Here is a 19,455-nt window from a genome sequence, read left to right as displayed (position 1 = left end):
TGTCTAGAATAAGATATTTAATGACCTAAGAAAATTAAAAAAAAGTGACCTATGGGCTTCTCCAAGTGGGGGTATGGAAGAGGCAACATGTGTCTCTTAGTTTTTAGTTATTTATTACATTTAGTGTAATGTTTCTCTTGCAAGTATAGGTGTCCATGTTGGAGGAAAAGTATTGGAAGTTGAATCAATGTCTTTTCAAGTTCTGTGGAGGCAATCCAAGGGTTGTGGACATGTGTAATGAAGACTCTTCTTTGGAAAAATTGATTGGTTGTTTTGGAGCTCTTACCATTCTATAAATTCAACCTTTGGGTGTAGATTTTATGAGCAACAGTTGAATGTAGTATTTAACTCATGACTATAGGACATAGCAAGCCTCTTGCAATTCAAGTGAGAGAGAAGTCATGTATTTGTGTTGATTGCATTGAGAGTTACACAAATATTGTACAATGTGATAACGTTAGAGATGGATGTGTTTCACAGTGAGAAATAAAACAATTAGTCACAATGCAACCCTATAATGATATTCACATTATAGATATTCATGATCATCTATATTCAGTTGATTATGAATGTGTTTATGATTTAGTAGTTATAGGTACGTGTATTTTATCTAAATGCAAAATTTAACTCCATTAAGTTTGTAAATCAAAATTTACTTTTGTACTATAAGTGATTGTAACTTGTGGTCTACAAGTGATGTTTTCGTTATGGTTGCTAGTCTTGACAATACACAAGGTGTAGATTATTATCTACAAAGATGCATGCTACAAACAATGGAAGATGGTGAAGGGCAAGAATATCCCACTAGATCATTCCTTGTTGAAGGCACCTATTATCAACTAACATAGATAGATAAAAATAGAAACTTTGCCAAAAAGAGGTCATGGCCAACAAAAGTGGAGGTTTCTTATTGAAGATCGTGAAAGGATCTTAGGGAGAATAAAATATAGAGAGGATCCAAATTATATGTACCAAGATATTTAAGTTATTTGAAAGTAAGTTGGAACTCATAGTTTAAAGGACCATATATTTAGATATTTATTCTTTGAATGATTAAATTTAGAAACTAATGAACATGATACATTATTCCCTTGTGAGTATGTTCTTACATATCAAGTATGTTGTGGATATTTACATGCATGTGGTGTATAATTTGACATATCAAGAATAGTTTTAGTAATAAGAATATGAAAAATAATGTAATAGCTTAAATCCATAGAGCCTTGATCATTTTTTCCTTCAACCAAAAAATGAAATATCATTTTACACTCTACCAATCATTAAAGTTAGTCCTTATGCTTAGCTAAGGTAATAATACACTACCAAGTGTATTTTCTTAGGGGATGACACTAGAAATATCCAACTATGGTGGTTCAAGTAAGGAGTAACAATAATTCCTCTAGTAAATTAAGTCATGATTTTTATGGTGGTGCTGTGTGTCATCAAAGATGGACATGAAACCCACCTACATAATGATCTCATTCATGTTATTAGAGACATGAAGGAAATAAAGACTATCTTCACCATGTACTTATTAACTCACACAATGTGACATAAATGATGAATACAAAATGTAAAGAGATGATAATTTCACCTTTATAATATAATTGTAAAATAACTGTAAAATAACTACTAACTAAAAACATGCTTTTAATAACAACTAGGTTGGAGTCCTTTCCCTACTTATAAAAAAAAGTTCCCTTAGTTAGGCTTAGAGAAAACAGTGCATGACTGGCTTATTTATGGTGGAACTATACTCCTCATAAATCACGGACATTTGCCAGGACCTTTACCAGAACCTACTTCTTTTGTTTGGCTTCTTTTTTTTCTTCTTCAGAACCATGGACATTTTTCAATCGTTTCCTCTGACATCGTTTCCTCTGACATTGTTTCCTGCTGGTATTATATTGGGACCTTGACCTACTGGAGCATTGGGACCTCGACCTGTTGGTATTATATTGGGACCTTGACCTGCTGGAGCATTGGGACGAGGACCTTCTACTGGAGCATTGGGACCTCGACCTGCTGGTATTATATTGGGACCTCGACCTGCTGGAGCATTGGGACGACGACCTTCTGCTGGAGCATTGGGACCTCGACCTGCTGGTATTATATTGGGACCTCGACCTGCTAGAGCATTGGGACGAGGACCTTCTGCTGGAGCATTGGGACCTCGACCTGCTGGTATTATATTGGGACCTCGACCTGCTAGAGCATTGGGACGAGGACCTTCTGCTGGAGCATTGGGACCTCGACCTGCTGGTATTATATTGGGACCTCGACCTGCTGGAACATTGGGACGAGGACCATCTGACATCGTTTCCTCTCAATGGATAAACTGGTTACAAGCTTCAACATTAAAGGTGCAACCTATATAAGCATTCCAATGAACAATAGTCTATGTGAAGTCTAAACGAGGATTTAATTCTTCACCAAATGAGCACTCATTGTTGTTAAACATCTGCATCGAATTTAAAACAGCATTTCCTCACCAAATTCATTTAACTTCCACCGCCTTTGCCTTCACCACGATGTCCTCGTTTGTTAAACTCTGTACTGCATCTAATTTACATTCGTCGATACCTTGATTGTATTTATCTAAAATACAATATTAATGTGAGGCCCTACCCCGACTCAGTTTGACATTTTCAGTTATTTGCATATTGAGACTATTATGGATGCTTTATTTTATGCTTTATGGACTTAGAACTTATATGATTCCATGATTTGGATCACACTGACATATGTTGATGCTTTATTTCATGCATGATGATTATGAAACTTTAGATATGTTACTATAATAGAATTACCTTATGATGGTGAATGTCATTATTGCAAATTTGCAGGATTTCATTTTGATGATAGAAAAATGATGCTTATTTATGAGTGGTTCAATTTTGGAAAATTATGTTAATTGCTTATGTGAAATTGAATTTGAACGAATGAGATATTGAATTATTGTTGCCAAATGTATGAGTGTTTGATGTGCAATGGAATCCATGTATTTTATTATGTATAAATGTGATTATTTGGAATTACTAATGTGTTAATTGAGATGCACAGGAAAATTATCCATGTGACCATGGAATTTATATGGAGAACCAAGCCTAGACCAATGTGCGTTTGTTAAGCCGGGAGTTGTCTATTTGGAGAGACAACACCACATTGTAATGTATTTTATTTGTGAAGTGTATAATGCTTGAGTGTTAAAATTAATTTATATGTATATGTGTAATCCTACAAGAGACAAATTCCATGTGTGATTTTTATATTGTATTTTTATTGTGTCACTTGACACATGTGCTGATTAGTGTCATTGATTTTGACTTGTCTCTTGGAGGGAGTTTTGTTTCTACCAAAGCCATTCAAAAACATGAGTGTGGTCCCAAATTTGCCTTGGGTCTTGGGAGTGGTCAACTCAAGTTTGACCCGTAGGTAAACTTCAGTTGGGTTTCCAAAGGGTTTAATGGACTCCTAGGGTCAGTTTTAGGGCTTTTCCAAAGGTCCAAAGGGTATACCTATGGGTTAGGGGTATTTTGAAACATGTGGCTTCTCCCATGTGACTATTTAGTCACTTCAAAAAGTGGTGTTTCCAAGATGAACGAAAATTCAACTTAGAAGGTTCCTCCTTGGATAGACAACCTTCTCTTTTGATGTCAAACTCTCTTCCCCATCTTCTTCCACCTTTTCCCCCTTCCAATTTCGGTAATGTGCAAGAGTTTGGGAAGGGCAACCAATGGGAACTCTCACCTCACCCAAGGGGTTGGGAAGTGTGTGAGAGGCCTTCTTAGGCAAGAATTGGAGACTTAGTGAGTAATCACCCACTCTCCATTTTTGGAGATTATGCTTTGATTTGAAAAATTAGTGGGAGAATAGAATTTTTGGAGGAATTTGGAGAAAAGTTTGTGTGGAATTGGGCAGCTCATCCCCAACTAATTTTAGCATACCTATTGGCAAGATAAGGTTGGTTTCTTCTTATCTCCTCTTGTTTATGTTGTATGAGTTAGTTTATGTTGTTTTGTAGAAGAAAAGAGTTGCTTGTAAAGAAAGTGTTTTATGAAGTTTTTGTTGAAGTAAAGAATGTGTAGTTCATTTCTATGTGTTTTGTTTTGTGTTCTTGTTGTTTTTGGGAGTGTCCAAGATCCCCTACTCTTGGGAGGGTAGGAAGATCTTGGGGTGGAAGGAGTATGACAGCCTTGGGTGAGAGGCTCTCCTTATGGAGAGTGATCTCAAGGGTGTCCTTGTGACCCTTGTTGCATAGCCTTGTGTATGCATTTGGGGGTCATAAGGGGAGTAAATATGGCCTTGAGCCTTTTGGGGGGCATAAGGATTATGGAAGTATTTTGTTGCATTTGTATTGCCATGAGGTGGCTTGTGTTGTATTTGGCTTGCAATCTCCCCATTGGTACTTGGTCCACTTCCACCCATGGAAGAGTCACCATGAATGTGGTGAAAGTGTAGCTTGGGATGGGAAATTTGTATGTTGAGTGTCTTCCTATGTTTGTTGTAGAGTTTGCTTGTTTGTAACCCATCTAGTGCTTGGTTCTCCAAGCTCGGGGGTGGCTTCTAGTAAGCCTAGGCTGGGAGGTGAGCTCTCCATGGTCAAAGATGTGTTTTATTGCAGGTTGCATGGGGTGGGAAAAGAAGGATTAAAGAGCTATGTGGCTGTTTTATGTTGCAGAAAAAGTTAATAAGACAATGTATTCACTTTTGGAGTTTGTAAAGGAAAGAAAAAGTGAGCTAGATTGTGTTTATTTACAAGGAAAGAAGAATTTTTGTATTCAATATTAGCTTATAAAAGAAAGAGAAAGTCATTGTTGTGTTTATTTTCCAAAAAAGTAAAGCAATGTATTTCTATTATCATGGAAAGGAAAATGTAGTTGTTTTAATTTCAAAACCCCTTTGTAACCATGCTCATTTGTATCTACATCTGTTAATGAAATACATAGTATTTTTCCCTACTTTGGTAGTTTTGCAAAAAGAGAAAGAAATGTGTTAGTTGCATTAGATCTTCATGTTTTTCATTAAAGAAAAAATAATATATATATAGTTGTTACTCCATATTTCTTTAAGTTAAATAGTTTGCTGCAAATTTAATTAAATCTGTTATTATTTATCTATTCAAGCTGAAATGAATCTTATTCTAGTTAGTCTATTTTCCTTATCAAAAAAAGACTTGCATCTGGTTTTAGTTTATTGGACAAATGAAAACTTATTTCTGTTCTCTACATGTACATTTGGTTATGTTAATGTTGCTGTAATAAATGAAGAAATACATGTTTCCTCATTATTCAAAATATAAATAACCATTAGGAATCCTTCTATATGCACTTGAAGTTTCAGACGAAAATAGAAGCCTAAATGGAACTTAGCTTTAAAGAGTAGCAAAAATATATATATTTATATACATTATCTCTTGCATGTTATTCTATTATTCTGTTATATAACAGATAAAGAAACAAAAATGTGTTATACTAAATCTATTTCCACATTATATATATATATATAATAAACTGGTTCATGCCTTGTAAAGAAGTTTATTGCATATAAATCTGTTAGACAGAAAGAAAATTCAATGATATATATATAAATAAATATATATATATATATACACACACATATACATATATATATATATATATATATATATATATATATATATCATGTTGGATTATTAACCTTGTATTCTTATTAATCACCTTGTTAACATATTACTAAACCCCGAAAGAAAGAAATGAATCAACGTTTGAATAATCAAAGGCCATGTTTGTAAGAACCGCGGGGGCCGCGCTCTCGGGCGGCGGCGGCCGCAGCCTGCGGCACCCGCAGACTGTGGGCGGCGACGTCCGCAGCCTACGGGAGCCGCAGCCTACGGGCGGCGCCGTCCGCAGCCGACGGTGCCCCGCGCTGTCGGCTCTCCCCCCCCCGCTCCGCCTGTCTCCTACTCCCACACCGCGGCTTCAACAAACAGAAAACTCCGCCGCTTCTCCCACTCCTCTCCTCCGCTCACTCGCCCTCTCCCTTCCTCCGCCGCTCAAAAGACCCCACCTGCACGCAGCACCCACAAACACAAGCTAAAAAAAAAAAGGGGTAATGGGCTTTCACTCACACACACAGCACTAGAAAAGAAAAAAAAAGAAGCTAGGAAATAACATATTTGCCCTAACCCTAGTTTCGGGTTAGGGCAAACACACACAAAGCATTTGAAATAAAAATGGGTGTGGTGGGAAGCATATTTAAAAAGGGGGAATTATTTTTTTTTAAAAAAGGGGAATAAAAGTCCCACTTTTTCCCCCTCCTTTTTGGTATATAATCATAAACTCATATATATGAGGTTATAAGTAAATATATAAATAATTATATAAAAATGTATATATATGTATATATATATATATAAAAGTGGAGTTAAATTGATATTTAATTGGAATTAAATTTGTTAGATGTAAAATTAAGTTTTGAATATTTTTGTTAAATATTGGGCAAAGGTAGAAGAAATTTTATAAGAGGATTTTTATATTTGGTGGATTAGACTCAAAAAAAAAAAAAAAAAAAAGTATAAGCAATATTATTTGTAGGGCCAAGAGGGCCATTTAAGTACAAGATTATAAAGTATTTTTAAATTTTGGGGATTTTATTTTAATAAGGTGTTTTAATAACGAGGATAATTAAACTTAGAATCCTAGTGGGTTAAGGAAGATAAGATAAATTTTAAAGCGTTTAAATTTGAGATTAATCGTTATACTTAAGATTCTAATTATTTGTTAATGAAGATTAGTGTTATTCGTTTTGGGGGAAATTTTAGCTCGTAGATGATTTAGTTAACTTTATCGCTTAATTGAACTTAATTACCTGTTTTACACAAATATAGTTATGACCAAACCAAGTTGTAATATATTAGTTAAGTAAGTCATTAATTAGTTAAGTATTTCAAAAAAAAAATTATTCCGTTCATGCCCAAAAGTTGGGCATGACATTTTGGTATCAGAGCAAGGTTGTCAACACTAGGAACCTTACTCCATTATGTTTCGCTATAATTTTTTAATTAATTAAATTGTATTTAATTTTATTTTTAAATTAGCTAAATTATTTTCTCCTAAAAATAGTTATTTATTTCATTTTATTTTATTTTCCTAAAAAGGATGCCTCCAACTACGCGACAAGCTCGCAAACGTGGTAGAGGCCCTAGGCATGAACGCATGGCACGTGAAGAGGTCATTAGGGAGGAATCGGTTCAGGAAGTGAACCCAGCAGCTCCTCCCGAACAATCAGTTGACCCAAACCGAGACATCTTGGTAGCTCTTCAGAACCTGATTGGCATAGTTCAGGATAGGCTTCCGGCAGTAGATCGCAATGTTGAGAACCAGAACTCAGGAAGTCATAGAACAGTAGAACGGGAATGAAGTAGGAGTCCACCTCCTAATCCCGTAGAGAGTCAGGCTGGGCATGAGCCCGAACCCATTCACCTACCAGCACCACCTCCAGCCGTAGCACCAGTGTATATTGAGAGGGCACGTCGGGATCCAGGGGATCTAATTAGAGAGGTTATGCGTCTTCAGCCACCATCGTTTGGGGGATCTACCGATGGGGTAGAGGCAGAGGCATGGCTTTTAAGCCTAGATAGGTGCTTTGCATTGCACTCTTATGAGAGCAATCTAAAAGAACGTGCAACGGTTCATCTATTGCAAGGAACAGCCTCCACATGGTGGAGACAGGAAGAATATAAGTGTGGCTTAGAGATAGAGACCCTCACTTGGGAGATTTTCACAGAGAGGTTCAGGGAGAGGTACTTATCAGAGCATTTCAGACAGCGCAGGGTGGATGAGTTTCATGACCTCCAATAGAAGGGTCTTTTAGTGACACAGTACGAGAACAAGTTCTTTGAACTCTTACCTTATGTAGACTACCTGAAAGATGAAAAGCTTCTCGTCAACCGATTTATCAGAGGATTGAATTCCGGCATAGTAGGACCAGTGAGAATGGCCACTCCAGGGAGCCTCCAGGTTGCCGTGGAGAAGGCTTTGATAGCCGAGGAGATTCAGGCCAGACCACAGGACTCGAAGGATCGGTTCCAGAACCGTAACCCTGCACCACAGACTTATGGGTTTCAGAAACCCCATTGGAAAGGTAACAACAGGCACTCATCGGGGTTCTCCAAACCCCCTCCTCTGCAGCAGTCACAGCAAAACCAGAGGCAAAGGCCTCCGCAGAGTCAGCAGGGTACGAAGCCCAAGCAGTGGCAGTCACAGGGACAGAGGCGAGATCAGAGATCTCAGGGTCCATACACACCTCTGGCGAGGACTCAGCAGTCCTCTAGAGGTGGGTACAGTGGTTCTAGTAGAACCGGGGGACAGTCTTTCTCCAGACCTCAGGGAGTGCAGTTTCAGGCACGAGGCGCTTGCTTCACATGTGGAGCCATGGGACACATGGCGAGAGAGTGTCCTCAGGGTCAGATGGCAGGGAATCAGAGGATGGCAGCATCAGAGCCGACAGTTGGGGACATGGGCAAGTCCCATAGGGTCTTCGCAGCAGTTGACAACCGCCAGGTAGAGCATCAGGCCACGGTTATTGAGGTAGCAGGTATGATCAGAGGTAGCAGTGTATCTATATTATTTGATTCAGGAGCTACTGATTCTTTTATATCTCCATTGGTTGTGGAGCGTTGCGGGCTAGTGGCAATTAGGCAAGAGGTCAGTTGGGAAGTGGAATTAGCTTCTGGGGCTAGAGTGTCAGTGGAATCAAAGGTTAAAGGTTGTCAGCTTCAGATTGGTAACACCACCACCTTAGTAGACCTTAGAGTTACACCACTCAGATCATATGGTGTCGTACTTGGCATGGATTGGCTTTATGCCCACAAAGCCAAGATGGATTGTCACCTGAAAAGGATCGAGTGTGAGGATGATCATGGCTCTCCTATAGTGATCATTGGAATTCAGAGACTCGTGTCTCTTCGTATGATCTCTGCCATGTAACTTAAGTAGAGCATGCGAAAGGGATGTCAGCTGTTTGCCATCACCATTAGTGATAGAGAAGAAGAAGAGGAAAAAGAACCATCCATTGACAACCATCCCATCCTTAAGCAATTCTCAGATGTATTTCCTTCAGAGTTACCTGGTATGCCGCCCCGTAGAGAGATTGATTTTCATATAGACCTTGTTCCAAGAGCCGAACCAATTTCTAGAGCACCATATAGAATGACCACAAATGAGCTTAATGAGCTCAAGATTCAGCTTGAGGAACTCCTAGAGAAGGGCCACATTCACCCTAGTGTATCCCCTTGGGGTGCACCAGTCATCTTCGTGAAGAAGAAGGATGGATCTCTCCGATTATGCATGGACTACCATCAGTTGAACAAAGTAACCATCAAGAACCGATATCCATTGCCCAGGATCGATGATTTATTTGACCAACTTCAAGGCGCCAGAGTGTTTTCCAGGATTGATCTAAAGTCAGGGTACCATCAGTTGAGGATAGTGGATAGTGATATCCACAAGACCGCATTTCGCACTAGATATGGCCACTATGAGTTCACCATGGTCCCATTCGGTCTTACAAATGCCCCAGCAGTTTTTATGAGTCTCATGAATGGAGTATTCCATACATTCCTCGACCATTTTGTGATTGTGTTTCTCGACGACATTTTGATATATTCATGGAATGAAGAGGAACATGAGGGACATTTGAGACAGGTTTTGCAGTGCTTGAGGGAAAATCAGTTGTATGGCAGTTTGTTGAAGTGTGCTTTCTTTAGAACAGAGATCAAGTACCTTGGTCATGTTATATCCGGTGATGGGGTCTCAGTAGACCCATCAAAGATCAGAGCCATTATGGATTGGCCAGCACCTACCAGTGTGACAGAGGTCAGGAGCTTCATGGGCTTAGCAGGTTATTACCAATGTTTTGTTAAGGGATTCTCTAGAGTTGCTCATCCTATCACTTCTCTTCAGTGCAAAGGGAAGAAGTTTGAGTGGACGGAGAAGTGCGAGAAGGCCTTTTAAGAACTTAAAAAGGCACTTACTACCGCACCTATCCTTGTAGTACCAGATCCATCAGCTGATTTCATGGTTTGCACAGATGCTTCCCTAGAGGGTTTAGGAGCAGTACTTATGCAGAATGGCAAAGCTATAGCTTTTGAGTCTAGGAAACTCAAGACTCACGAGCTTAATTACCCTACTCACGACCTTGAGCTTGCAGCAGTAGTGCATGCACTTGTGAGGTGGAGACATTTCCTTTTGGGTCATCACTTTGAGTTGCACTCAGACCATCAGAGCCTTCAGTACATATTCACTCAGCCGAATCTTAATGCACGTCAGAGGAGATGGATGGAATTCTTGTGTGAGTATGATTTTGACGTTCACTACATCAAAGGGAAAGAAAATGTAGTTGCAGATGCTTTGAGTAGGAGACGTCACGAAGTATACACCATGTCTATGAGTATGGATTTGAGAGATCGGATCTTGCAGCGATTGCCAGAGGACAGATGGTATTTAGAGGTTTTCCAGGCTATTCGATCTCAGGAAACTTTAGAAGGGAAATATGTGGATTATTCCTTAGAGACCGATGGGTTATTACGCCATAGAGGACGCATCTATGTACCTTCCTCCGGGGGATTGCAGGAGTTCATTATCACAAAGGCTCATAGAGCTCCTTATGCAGCGCATCCCGGAGTCAAGAAGTTGCATGCAGACTTGAGAGAACTATACCATTGGCCAGGAATGTGATAGCTTATTGCCGAGTTGGTAGCCCGATGCCTTGAGTGTCAGAGAGTCAAGGCGGAGCACCGCCATCCAGGTGGGTTGCTCCAATCTCATGCTATACCAGAGTGGAAGTGGGACACTATATCCATGGATTTCATCATTGGTCTCCCTATGTCATCTCATCGCCATGATGCCATCTTGGTGACGGTTGACAAGTTGACCAAAGTGGCTCACTTTTCACCAGTTCGTACCACCTTCACAGCACCAGCAGTAGCACAGGTGTTTCTGCGAGACATTGTCAGACTTCATGGTGTTCCACGTAAGATCATTTCTGGTAGGGATTCCCTCTTCACTTCTTCTTTTTGGAAAGCATTACAGGCAGCTATGGGTACCAAGCCCAATTTCAGTACAGCCTATCATCCAAAGATGGATGGCCAGACAGAGAGAGTTAATCAGGTGTTAGAGGATATGCTTCGTATGTATGTCATGGATCACCAGACCAGATGAGAAGAGTATCTTCCCTTAGTGGAGTTTGCCTATAACAATGGGCATCACACGTCCTTGGGGATGCCACCCTATCAGGCATTATATGGCAGGCCTTGTAGGACACCATTGAGTTGGGACCGCATAGAGGACAGAGTTGCTATTGGTCCAGAGATAGTTCGGGATATGGAGTAGTAGGTGGATTTGATTAGGCAGCATCTTAGAGAGGCACAGGTGAATAGAAGAAATATGCAGATGCAAAGAGGGTTGATCATAGCTACTCAGTTGGGGACAGAGTCTTCTTGAGAGTGCGACCGCATAAGAGTCCAATCCATTATGGAAAGGGTTCTAAGCTCGCACCTCGATTTGTAGGACCATTTGAGATCCTTGAGAGGATAGGGCCAGTTGCCTACCGCCTAGCATTGCCACCTAGCCTGTCACGCATCCACGATGTGTTTCATGTTTCAGTTTTGAGGAAGTATATCTATGATGAGTCTCATATTCTGGATTGGGATGCCTTGCAGGTGGAGTCAGACGGGCAGCTAGCTTTGGAGCCCATTCGCATTTTGGCATGCTGGATGCTGAGCCTTCGAGGGCGAGAGCTGGACCAGGTTAGGGTACAGTGGGATTGCTATGATGAGGTCACAGCCTCATGGGAGGATGCAGCACTTATGAGATCACAGTACCCCCACCTTTTTGATGAACTCCAGGAGGAAGTTCATGCCTAGAGGGGGAGGGTGTGAGGGCCTACCCCGACTCAGTTTGACATTTTCAGTTATTTGCATATTGAGACTATTATGGATGCTTTATTTTATGCTTTATGGACTTAGAACTTATATGATTCCATGATTTGGATCACACTTACATATGTTGATGTTTTATTTCATGCATGATGATTATGAAACTTTAGATATGTTACTAGAATAGAATTACCTTATGATGGTGAATGTCATTATTGGAAATTTGCAGGATTTCATTTTGATGATAGAAAAATGATGCTTATTTATGATTGGTTCAATTTTGGAAAATTATGTTAATTGCTTATGTGAAATTGAATTTGAACGAATGAGATATTGAATTATTGTTGCCAAATGTATGAGTGTTTGATGTGCAATGGAATACATGTATTTGATTATGTATAAATGTGATTATTTGGAATTACTAATGTGTTAATTGAGATGCGCAGGAAAATTATCCATGTGACCATGGAATTTATATGGAGAACCAAGCCTAGACCAATGTGCGTTTGTTAAGCCGGGAGTTGTCTATTTGGAGAGACAACACCCCATTGTAATGTATTTTATTTGTGAAGTGTATAATGCTTGAGTGTTAAAATTAATTTATATGTATATGTGTAATCCTACAAGAGACAAATTCCATGTGTGATTTTTATATTGTATTTTTATTGTGTCACTTGACACATGTGCTGATTAGTGTCATTGATTTTGACTTGTCTCTTGGAGGGAGTTTTGTTTCTACCAAAGCCATTCAAAAACATGAGTGTGGTCCCAAATTTGCCTTGGGTAGGGAGTCTTGGGAGTGGTCAACTCAAGTTTGACCCGTAGGTAAACTTCAGTTGGGTTTCCAAAGGGTTTAATGGACTCCTAGGGTCAGTTTTAGGGCTTTTCCAAAGGTCCAAAGGGTATACCTATGGGTTAGGGGTATTTTGAAACATGTGGCTTCTCCCATGTGACTATTTAGTCACTTCAAAAAGTGGTGTTTCCAAGATGAACGAAAATTCAACTTAGAAGGTTCCTCCTAGGATAGACAACCTTCTCTTTTGATGTCAAACTCTCTTCCCCATCTTCTTCCACCTTTTCCCCCTTCCAATTTTGGTAATGTGCAAGAGTTTGGGAAGGGCAACCAATGGGAACTCTCACCTCACCCAAGGGGTTGGGAAGTGTGTGAGAGGCCTTCTTAGGCAAGAATTGGAGACTTAGTGAGTAATCACCCACTCTCCATTTTGGAGATTATGCTTTGATTTGAAAAATTAGTGGGAGAATAGAATTTTTGGAGGAATTTGGAGAAAAGTTTGTGTGGAATTGGGTAGCTCATCCCCAACTAATTTTAGCATACCTATTGGCAGGATAAGGTTAGTTTCTTCTTATCTCCTCTTGTTTATGTTGTATGAGTTAGTTTATGTTGTTTTGTAGAAGAAAAGAGTTGCTTGTAAAGAAAGTGTTTTATGAAGTTTTTGTTGAAGTAAAGAATGTGTAGTTCATTTCTATGTGTTTTGTTTTGTGTTCTTGTTGTTTTTGGGAGTGTCCAATTTCCCCTACTCTTGGGAGGGTAGGAAGATCTTGGGGTGGAAGGAGTATGACAGCCTTGGGTGAGAGGCTCTCCTTATGGAGAGTGATCTCAAGGGTGTCTTTGTGACCCTTGTTGCATAGCCTTGTGTATGCATTTGGGGGTCATAAGGGGAGTAAATATGGCCTTGAGCCTTTTGGGGGGCATAAGGATTGTGGAAGTATTTTGTTGCATTTGTATTGCCATGAGGTGGCTTGTGTTGTATTTGGCTTGCAATCTCCCCATTGGTACTTGGTCCACTTCCACCCATGGAAGAGTCACCATGAATGTGGTGAAAGTGTAGCTTGGGATGGGAAATCTGTATGTTGAGTGTCTTCCTATGTTTGTTGTAGAGTTTTCTTGTTTGTAACCCGTCTAGTGCTTGGTTCTCCAAGCTCGAGGGTGGCTTCTAGTAAGCCTAGGCTGGGAGGTGAGCTCTCCATAGTCAAAGATGTGTTTTATTGTAGGTTGCATGGGGTGGGAAAAGAAGGATTAAAGAGCTATGTGGCTGTTTTATGTTGCAGAAAAAGTTAATAAGACAATGTATTCACTTTTGGAGTTTGTAAAGGAAAGAAAAAGTGAGCTAGATTGTGTTTATTTACAAGGAAAGAAGAATTTTTGTATTCAATATTAGCTTGTAAAAGAAAGAGAAAGTCATTGTTGTGTTTATTTTCCAAAAAAGTAAAGCAATGTATTTCTATTATCATGGAAAGGAAAATGTAGTTGTTTTAATTTCAAAACCCCTTTGTAACCATGCTCATTCGTATCTACATCTGTTAATGAAATACATAGTATTTTTCCCTACTTTGGTAGTTTTGCAAAAAGAGAAAGAAATGTTTTAGTTGCATTAGATCTTCATGTTTTTCATTAAAGAAAAAATAATATATATATAGTTGTTACTCCATATTTCTTTAAGTTAAATAGTTTGCTGCAAATTTAATTAAATCTGTTATTATTTATCTATTCAAGCTGAAATGAATCTTATTCTAGTTAGTCTATTTTCCTTATCAAAAAAAGACTTGCATCTGGTTTTAGTTTATTGGACAAATGAAAACTTATTTCTGTTCTCTACATGTACATTTGGTTATGTTAATGCTGCTGTAATAAATGAAGAAATACATGTTTCCTCATTATTCAAAATATAAATAACCATTAGGAATCCTTCTATATGCACTTGAAGTTTCAAACGAAAATAGAAGCCTAAATGGAACTTAGTTTTAAAGAGTAGTAAAAATATATATATTTATATACATTATCTCTTGCATGTTATTCTGTTATTCTGTTATATAACAGATAAAGAAACAAAAATGTGTTATACTAAATCTATTTCCACATTATATATATTTATATATATATATATATATATATACATATATATATATATACATATATATATATACATATATATATATACATATATATATATATATACATATATATATATATACATATATATATATAAAAATAATAAACTGGTTCATGCCTTATAAAAAAGTTTATTGCATATAAATCCGTTAGACAGAAAGAAAATTCAATGATATATACATAAATAAATATATATATATATACATATACATATATATATATATATATATCATGTTGGATTATTAACCCTGTATTCTTATTAATCACCTTGTTAACATATTACTAAACCTCGAAAGAAAGAAATGAATCAACGTTTGAATAATCAAAGGCCATGTTTGTAAGAACCGCGGGGGCCGCACTCTCGAGCGTTGGCAGCCGCAGCCTGCGGCACTCGCAGACTGCGGGAGCTGCAGCCTGCGAGCGACGCCGTCCGCAGCTGGCGGTCCCCCACACTGCCGGCTCTCCCCCCCCCGCTCCGCCTGTCTCCTACTCCCACACCGCGGCTTCAACAAACAGAAAACTCCGCCGCTTCTCCCACTCCTCTCCTTCGCTCGCTCGCCCTCTCCCTTCCTCCGCCGCTCAAAAGACCCCACCTGCACGCAGTACCCGCACACACAAGCTAAAAAAAAAATGGGTAATGGGCTTTCACTCACACACACAGTACTAGAAAAGAAAAAAAAAGAAGCTAGGGAATAACATATTTGCCCTAACCCTAGTTTTGGGTTAGGGCAAACACACACAAAGCATTTAAAATAAAAATGGATGTGGTGGGAAGCATATTTAAAAAGAGGGAATTATTTTTTTAGAAAAAAAGGGGAATAAAAGTCCCACTTTTTCCCCCTCCTTTTTGGTATATAATCATAAACTCATATATATGAGGTTATAAGTAAATATATAAATAATTATATAAAAATGTATATATATATATATAAAAGTGGAGTTAAATTGATATTTAATTGGAATTAAATTTGTTAGATGTAAAATTAAGTTTCGAATATTTTTGTTAAATATTGGGCAAAGGTAGAAGAAATTTTATAAGAGGATTTTTATATTTGGTGGATTAGACTCAAAAAAAATAAAAATAAAAAGTATAAGCAATATTATTTGTTGGGCCAAGAGGGCCATTTAAGTACAAGATTATAAAGTATTTTTAAATTTTGGGGATTTTATTTTAATAAGGTGTTTTAATAACGAGGATAATTAAACTTAGAATCCTAGTGGGTTAAGGAAGATAAGATAAATTTTAAAGCATTTAAATTTGAGATTAATCGTTATACTTAAGATTCTAATTATTTGTTAATGAAGATTAGTGTTATTCCTTTTGGGAGAAATTTTAGCTCGTAGATGATTTAGTTAACTTTATCGCTTAATTGAACTTAATTACCTGTTTTACACAAATATAGTTATGACCAAACCAAGTTGTAATATATTAGTTAAGTAAGTCGTTAATTAGTTAAGTATTTCAAAAAAAAAATTATTCTGTTCATGCCCAAAAGTTGGGCATGACAATTAATTTTGATAAATCATCTTATATCCTTATCTAGTATAGATAGATGCTTATAGGTATATGTATTTAAGATCTTTAAGTTGGTAGTTTGCATAGTTGTAACATTTATGATATTAATTTAGTGATCAATATTATTTAAATAAATAAATTATTTTTTCTTGACAATAATAGAATAATAATTTAAATTTTTCTTTTAATTAACTTGCTTGTTTTAAACTAATACTTTCCTTGTCAACAAAATGAAATATACTTTATTTATTCAAATACATAATATTTATGATATTAATTGAACAAAAGAGCTTATAATTTATAATGGATCTACTTATGTGATGCATAATGATGGAATAATCTAATAAAATAGGCATACTTTGGGGAGGAGATAACCATTGCTATAAGGATGCTCCTACCTTCAAATTTTGGAAGGCATGTGATGAAATCCATAGAGAATTATTCTTGTCATTGGCTTGGAATAATCCATGAGAATTAATCCTATATGATTTCCTTAAATATCACATTTAATAGTAAAATTCTTCGTAAAGTCTAAAGTGGCTAGAACTACAATGATATGCATAGCCTACTCTAATCTTTCAGATACTATATTAGCTAACTCATTACATTCAAAAGAATCCTTCTTCAATACAATTGTAAGGGGTGCTATCATGTAGCCATTTTTCTTTATAGATCCTCTATAGTATCTAGTGTGTCCAAGGAAACCCCTCAAGTTCATAATGGTATACGGAATAGACCACTCTTTCATATCTTTTTTTTATAACCAACCTGTACTCCTTTATAAGATACTATGTGACCGAATCACTTTTCCTCATTGAGACCAAAACCATACTTGGAAGGTTTACATAAATTTGTAGATATTTAAGAACTTGTAGCAGTTGACCTACATGATGTAAATCACCTTCCCATGTCTTGATATAAATCAATACATTATAGAAGAATGCTAACACATACTTCCTCTTGAAGTGGTTTCAAAATAAATTAATCAAAACTTGAAATATAGATGGAATATTAGTATGTCCCAATGATATTAATAGAAACTCATTATGATTAGAGTTATGAGTTCTAAATGATGTCTTCGGAGTATCTCCTTCCTTCATTCAATTCTATTGATAAATTGATCTCTAAGGTCATTTTTACTAATATATAGCTTTATTTAATTCATCTAGAAAATAATTAATCCTTGGAAGAGGAATTTTATTGTTGGTGGCATACATTTCCATATCTCTATAGTTGAACAATTATGGAGAAGCATCCCATGTATCTTGTATTGTATTTTACATTATAAGATCACTTTATATCATTATAGAGAATCAAAGTTTAACAATAGCTCATGCATGTCATATATAGATATTAAGGTTTTGGAGTATATTATAAAAGGTTATCTTTCTTTGAAGATCACAACTTAGAATAGGTAGAACTCGATTCATTAGGTGAGATTTATAAAAAAAATTCATTACTTGATGAGCTCAACCGAACATATTTCAAGAAGATACAAGACCAAAGGTAGATTCAAATTCAACACTTGTTACCACATAAAATTTCCTCAAAACCCAATGCTTCACTAGTGGTTTTAGTTGACCTTTTATTGAGTATTCTAATGCATACGACAACTGAGGGGGGTGGGGGTGAATCAGTTGTATAAAAACATTAAATGTATTCCCTTAAATCATATCTACAACAACTTAACTTTAACACTTAATCCATAGAAAGATATGCACATGAAAAACTAAAGCACACCATACACAATGAAACACTAGATTTTATATGGAAAACCCTATTAGGAGAAAAATCATGAAAAATGTAATTCTCAATATATGAACACCTATTAGGGTGACACGATTAAGATAAATTTTAAAAAGAAAGGCACGCTGCAAAAGGGCTCACTACCTAAGAGAAAGAAAGAGAGGAAAACTTCTAAAATGAAGAAGTAAAACAAAAAGAATCCACCACTGATGCACCTCTACAACAGTAAGATTTGTAGATACCTTTGGCTCATTGATTCCAATAGCTAACACTTGAAAGTTCACACTTCTCAACACTTTTCACCCACTTGAACATCAATCATAAAACAATCAGGGAGAAATATCCTCTTTCACACACCTTCATCACATTCACTTTCTTTCACAACACACATACACTCCTATATTCTCTCTTTATACACCTCTATTTATATCTTCCTTACATATGCAAACTCTCCCAAGGTTGATATGCAAAATCTCCCAAGGTCAACTAAGAATCTCAACCAAACACAACTCAAATTAGGTTGACACTAAACATTTCTGCAATGGACAATAATGTAAAGTGGACCACACCACATCTTAATTAGGGCCAGAATAAGTATCAAACACATTATACAATGATTCATAATTATTAGAGCAATAATATCAAGTGTAAACATCTTATGAACTTTGGTATGGAAGGACTCCATCTGTGATATATTTTAGAGTATTTGGAAGTAAATGTTATATTAGAAGAGATGAAGAAAACTTGGGAAAGTTTGACACAAGAGCTGATGAAGATATATTTCTTGGTTACTCTACTACAAGAAAATCTTATAGATATAATAAAATACTGTGAAGAATTGTTGAAAGCACAAATTTGAAGGTTGAAGAAGACACTTGGAATAATACAATTGTAGAGATTGGATATGAATATGATGAGTCTACTGGTAAACCAAAAGAAGAAAATGCTAAAGAAACAAAGGTACAAGATGATAAGGAAGATTCTCTGAAATTCCTCCTAAGACTTTAAGGTATGTGTAGAAGAATCATTCAGAGAAATAGATGATTGGAGATAATAATAGAGGTATAATCGCAAGAAGTAAAGTTGTTGAAGAATAGGTGAACTTACGTTTAATTTTAGAGACAACCAAAAAAAGTAAAGGATGCTTTCAATGATTAAAATTGTATGGAATCTAGGGAAGAAGAATTGGAACAGATTGAGAAGAATCAGACTTGGAACTTGTCCCAAGATCAGCTGAAAAAAATGTGATAGGAACTAAATGGGTATTTTGGAACAAACTGGATAAGGATGGCCACATAGTGAGGAATAAGGAAAGAATTGTATATGTAAACACTATTCACAAGTAGAAGGTATAGATATTTAGGA

The 19,455-nt window shown here is 37.0% G+C and overlaps 1 protein-coding gene across 1 annotated transcript; it reads right to left on the bottom strand.

Annotated features, from left to right (window-relative positions):
- Positions 1 to 1,852: 1,852 nt before the first annotated feature.
- On the bottom strand, positions 1,853 to 2,317 carry LOC131859178 (uncharacterized). Its single transcript, XM_059212741.1, has one exon. The coding sequence runs from the start codon at positions 2,315 to 2,317 to the stop codon at positions 1,853 to 1,855; it is 465 nt and encodes a 154-aa protein (XP_059068724.1).
- Positions 2,318 to 19,455: the final 17,138 nt, after the last annotated feature.

The sequence above is a fragment of the Cryptomeria japonica genome, chromosome 10 (genome assembly GCF_030272615.1).
Source record: "Cryptomeria japonica chromosome 10, Sugi_1.0, whole genome shotgun sequence".
Lineage (NCBI taxonomy): Eukaryota > Viridiplantae > Streptophyta > Pinopsida > Cupressales > Cupressaceae > Cryptomeria > Cryptomeria japonica.
The sequence above is the reverse complement of the archived record's forward strand: the minus strand, read 5'-3'. Positions and strand labels throughout refer to the sequence as shown.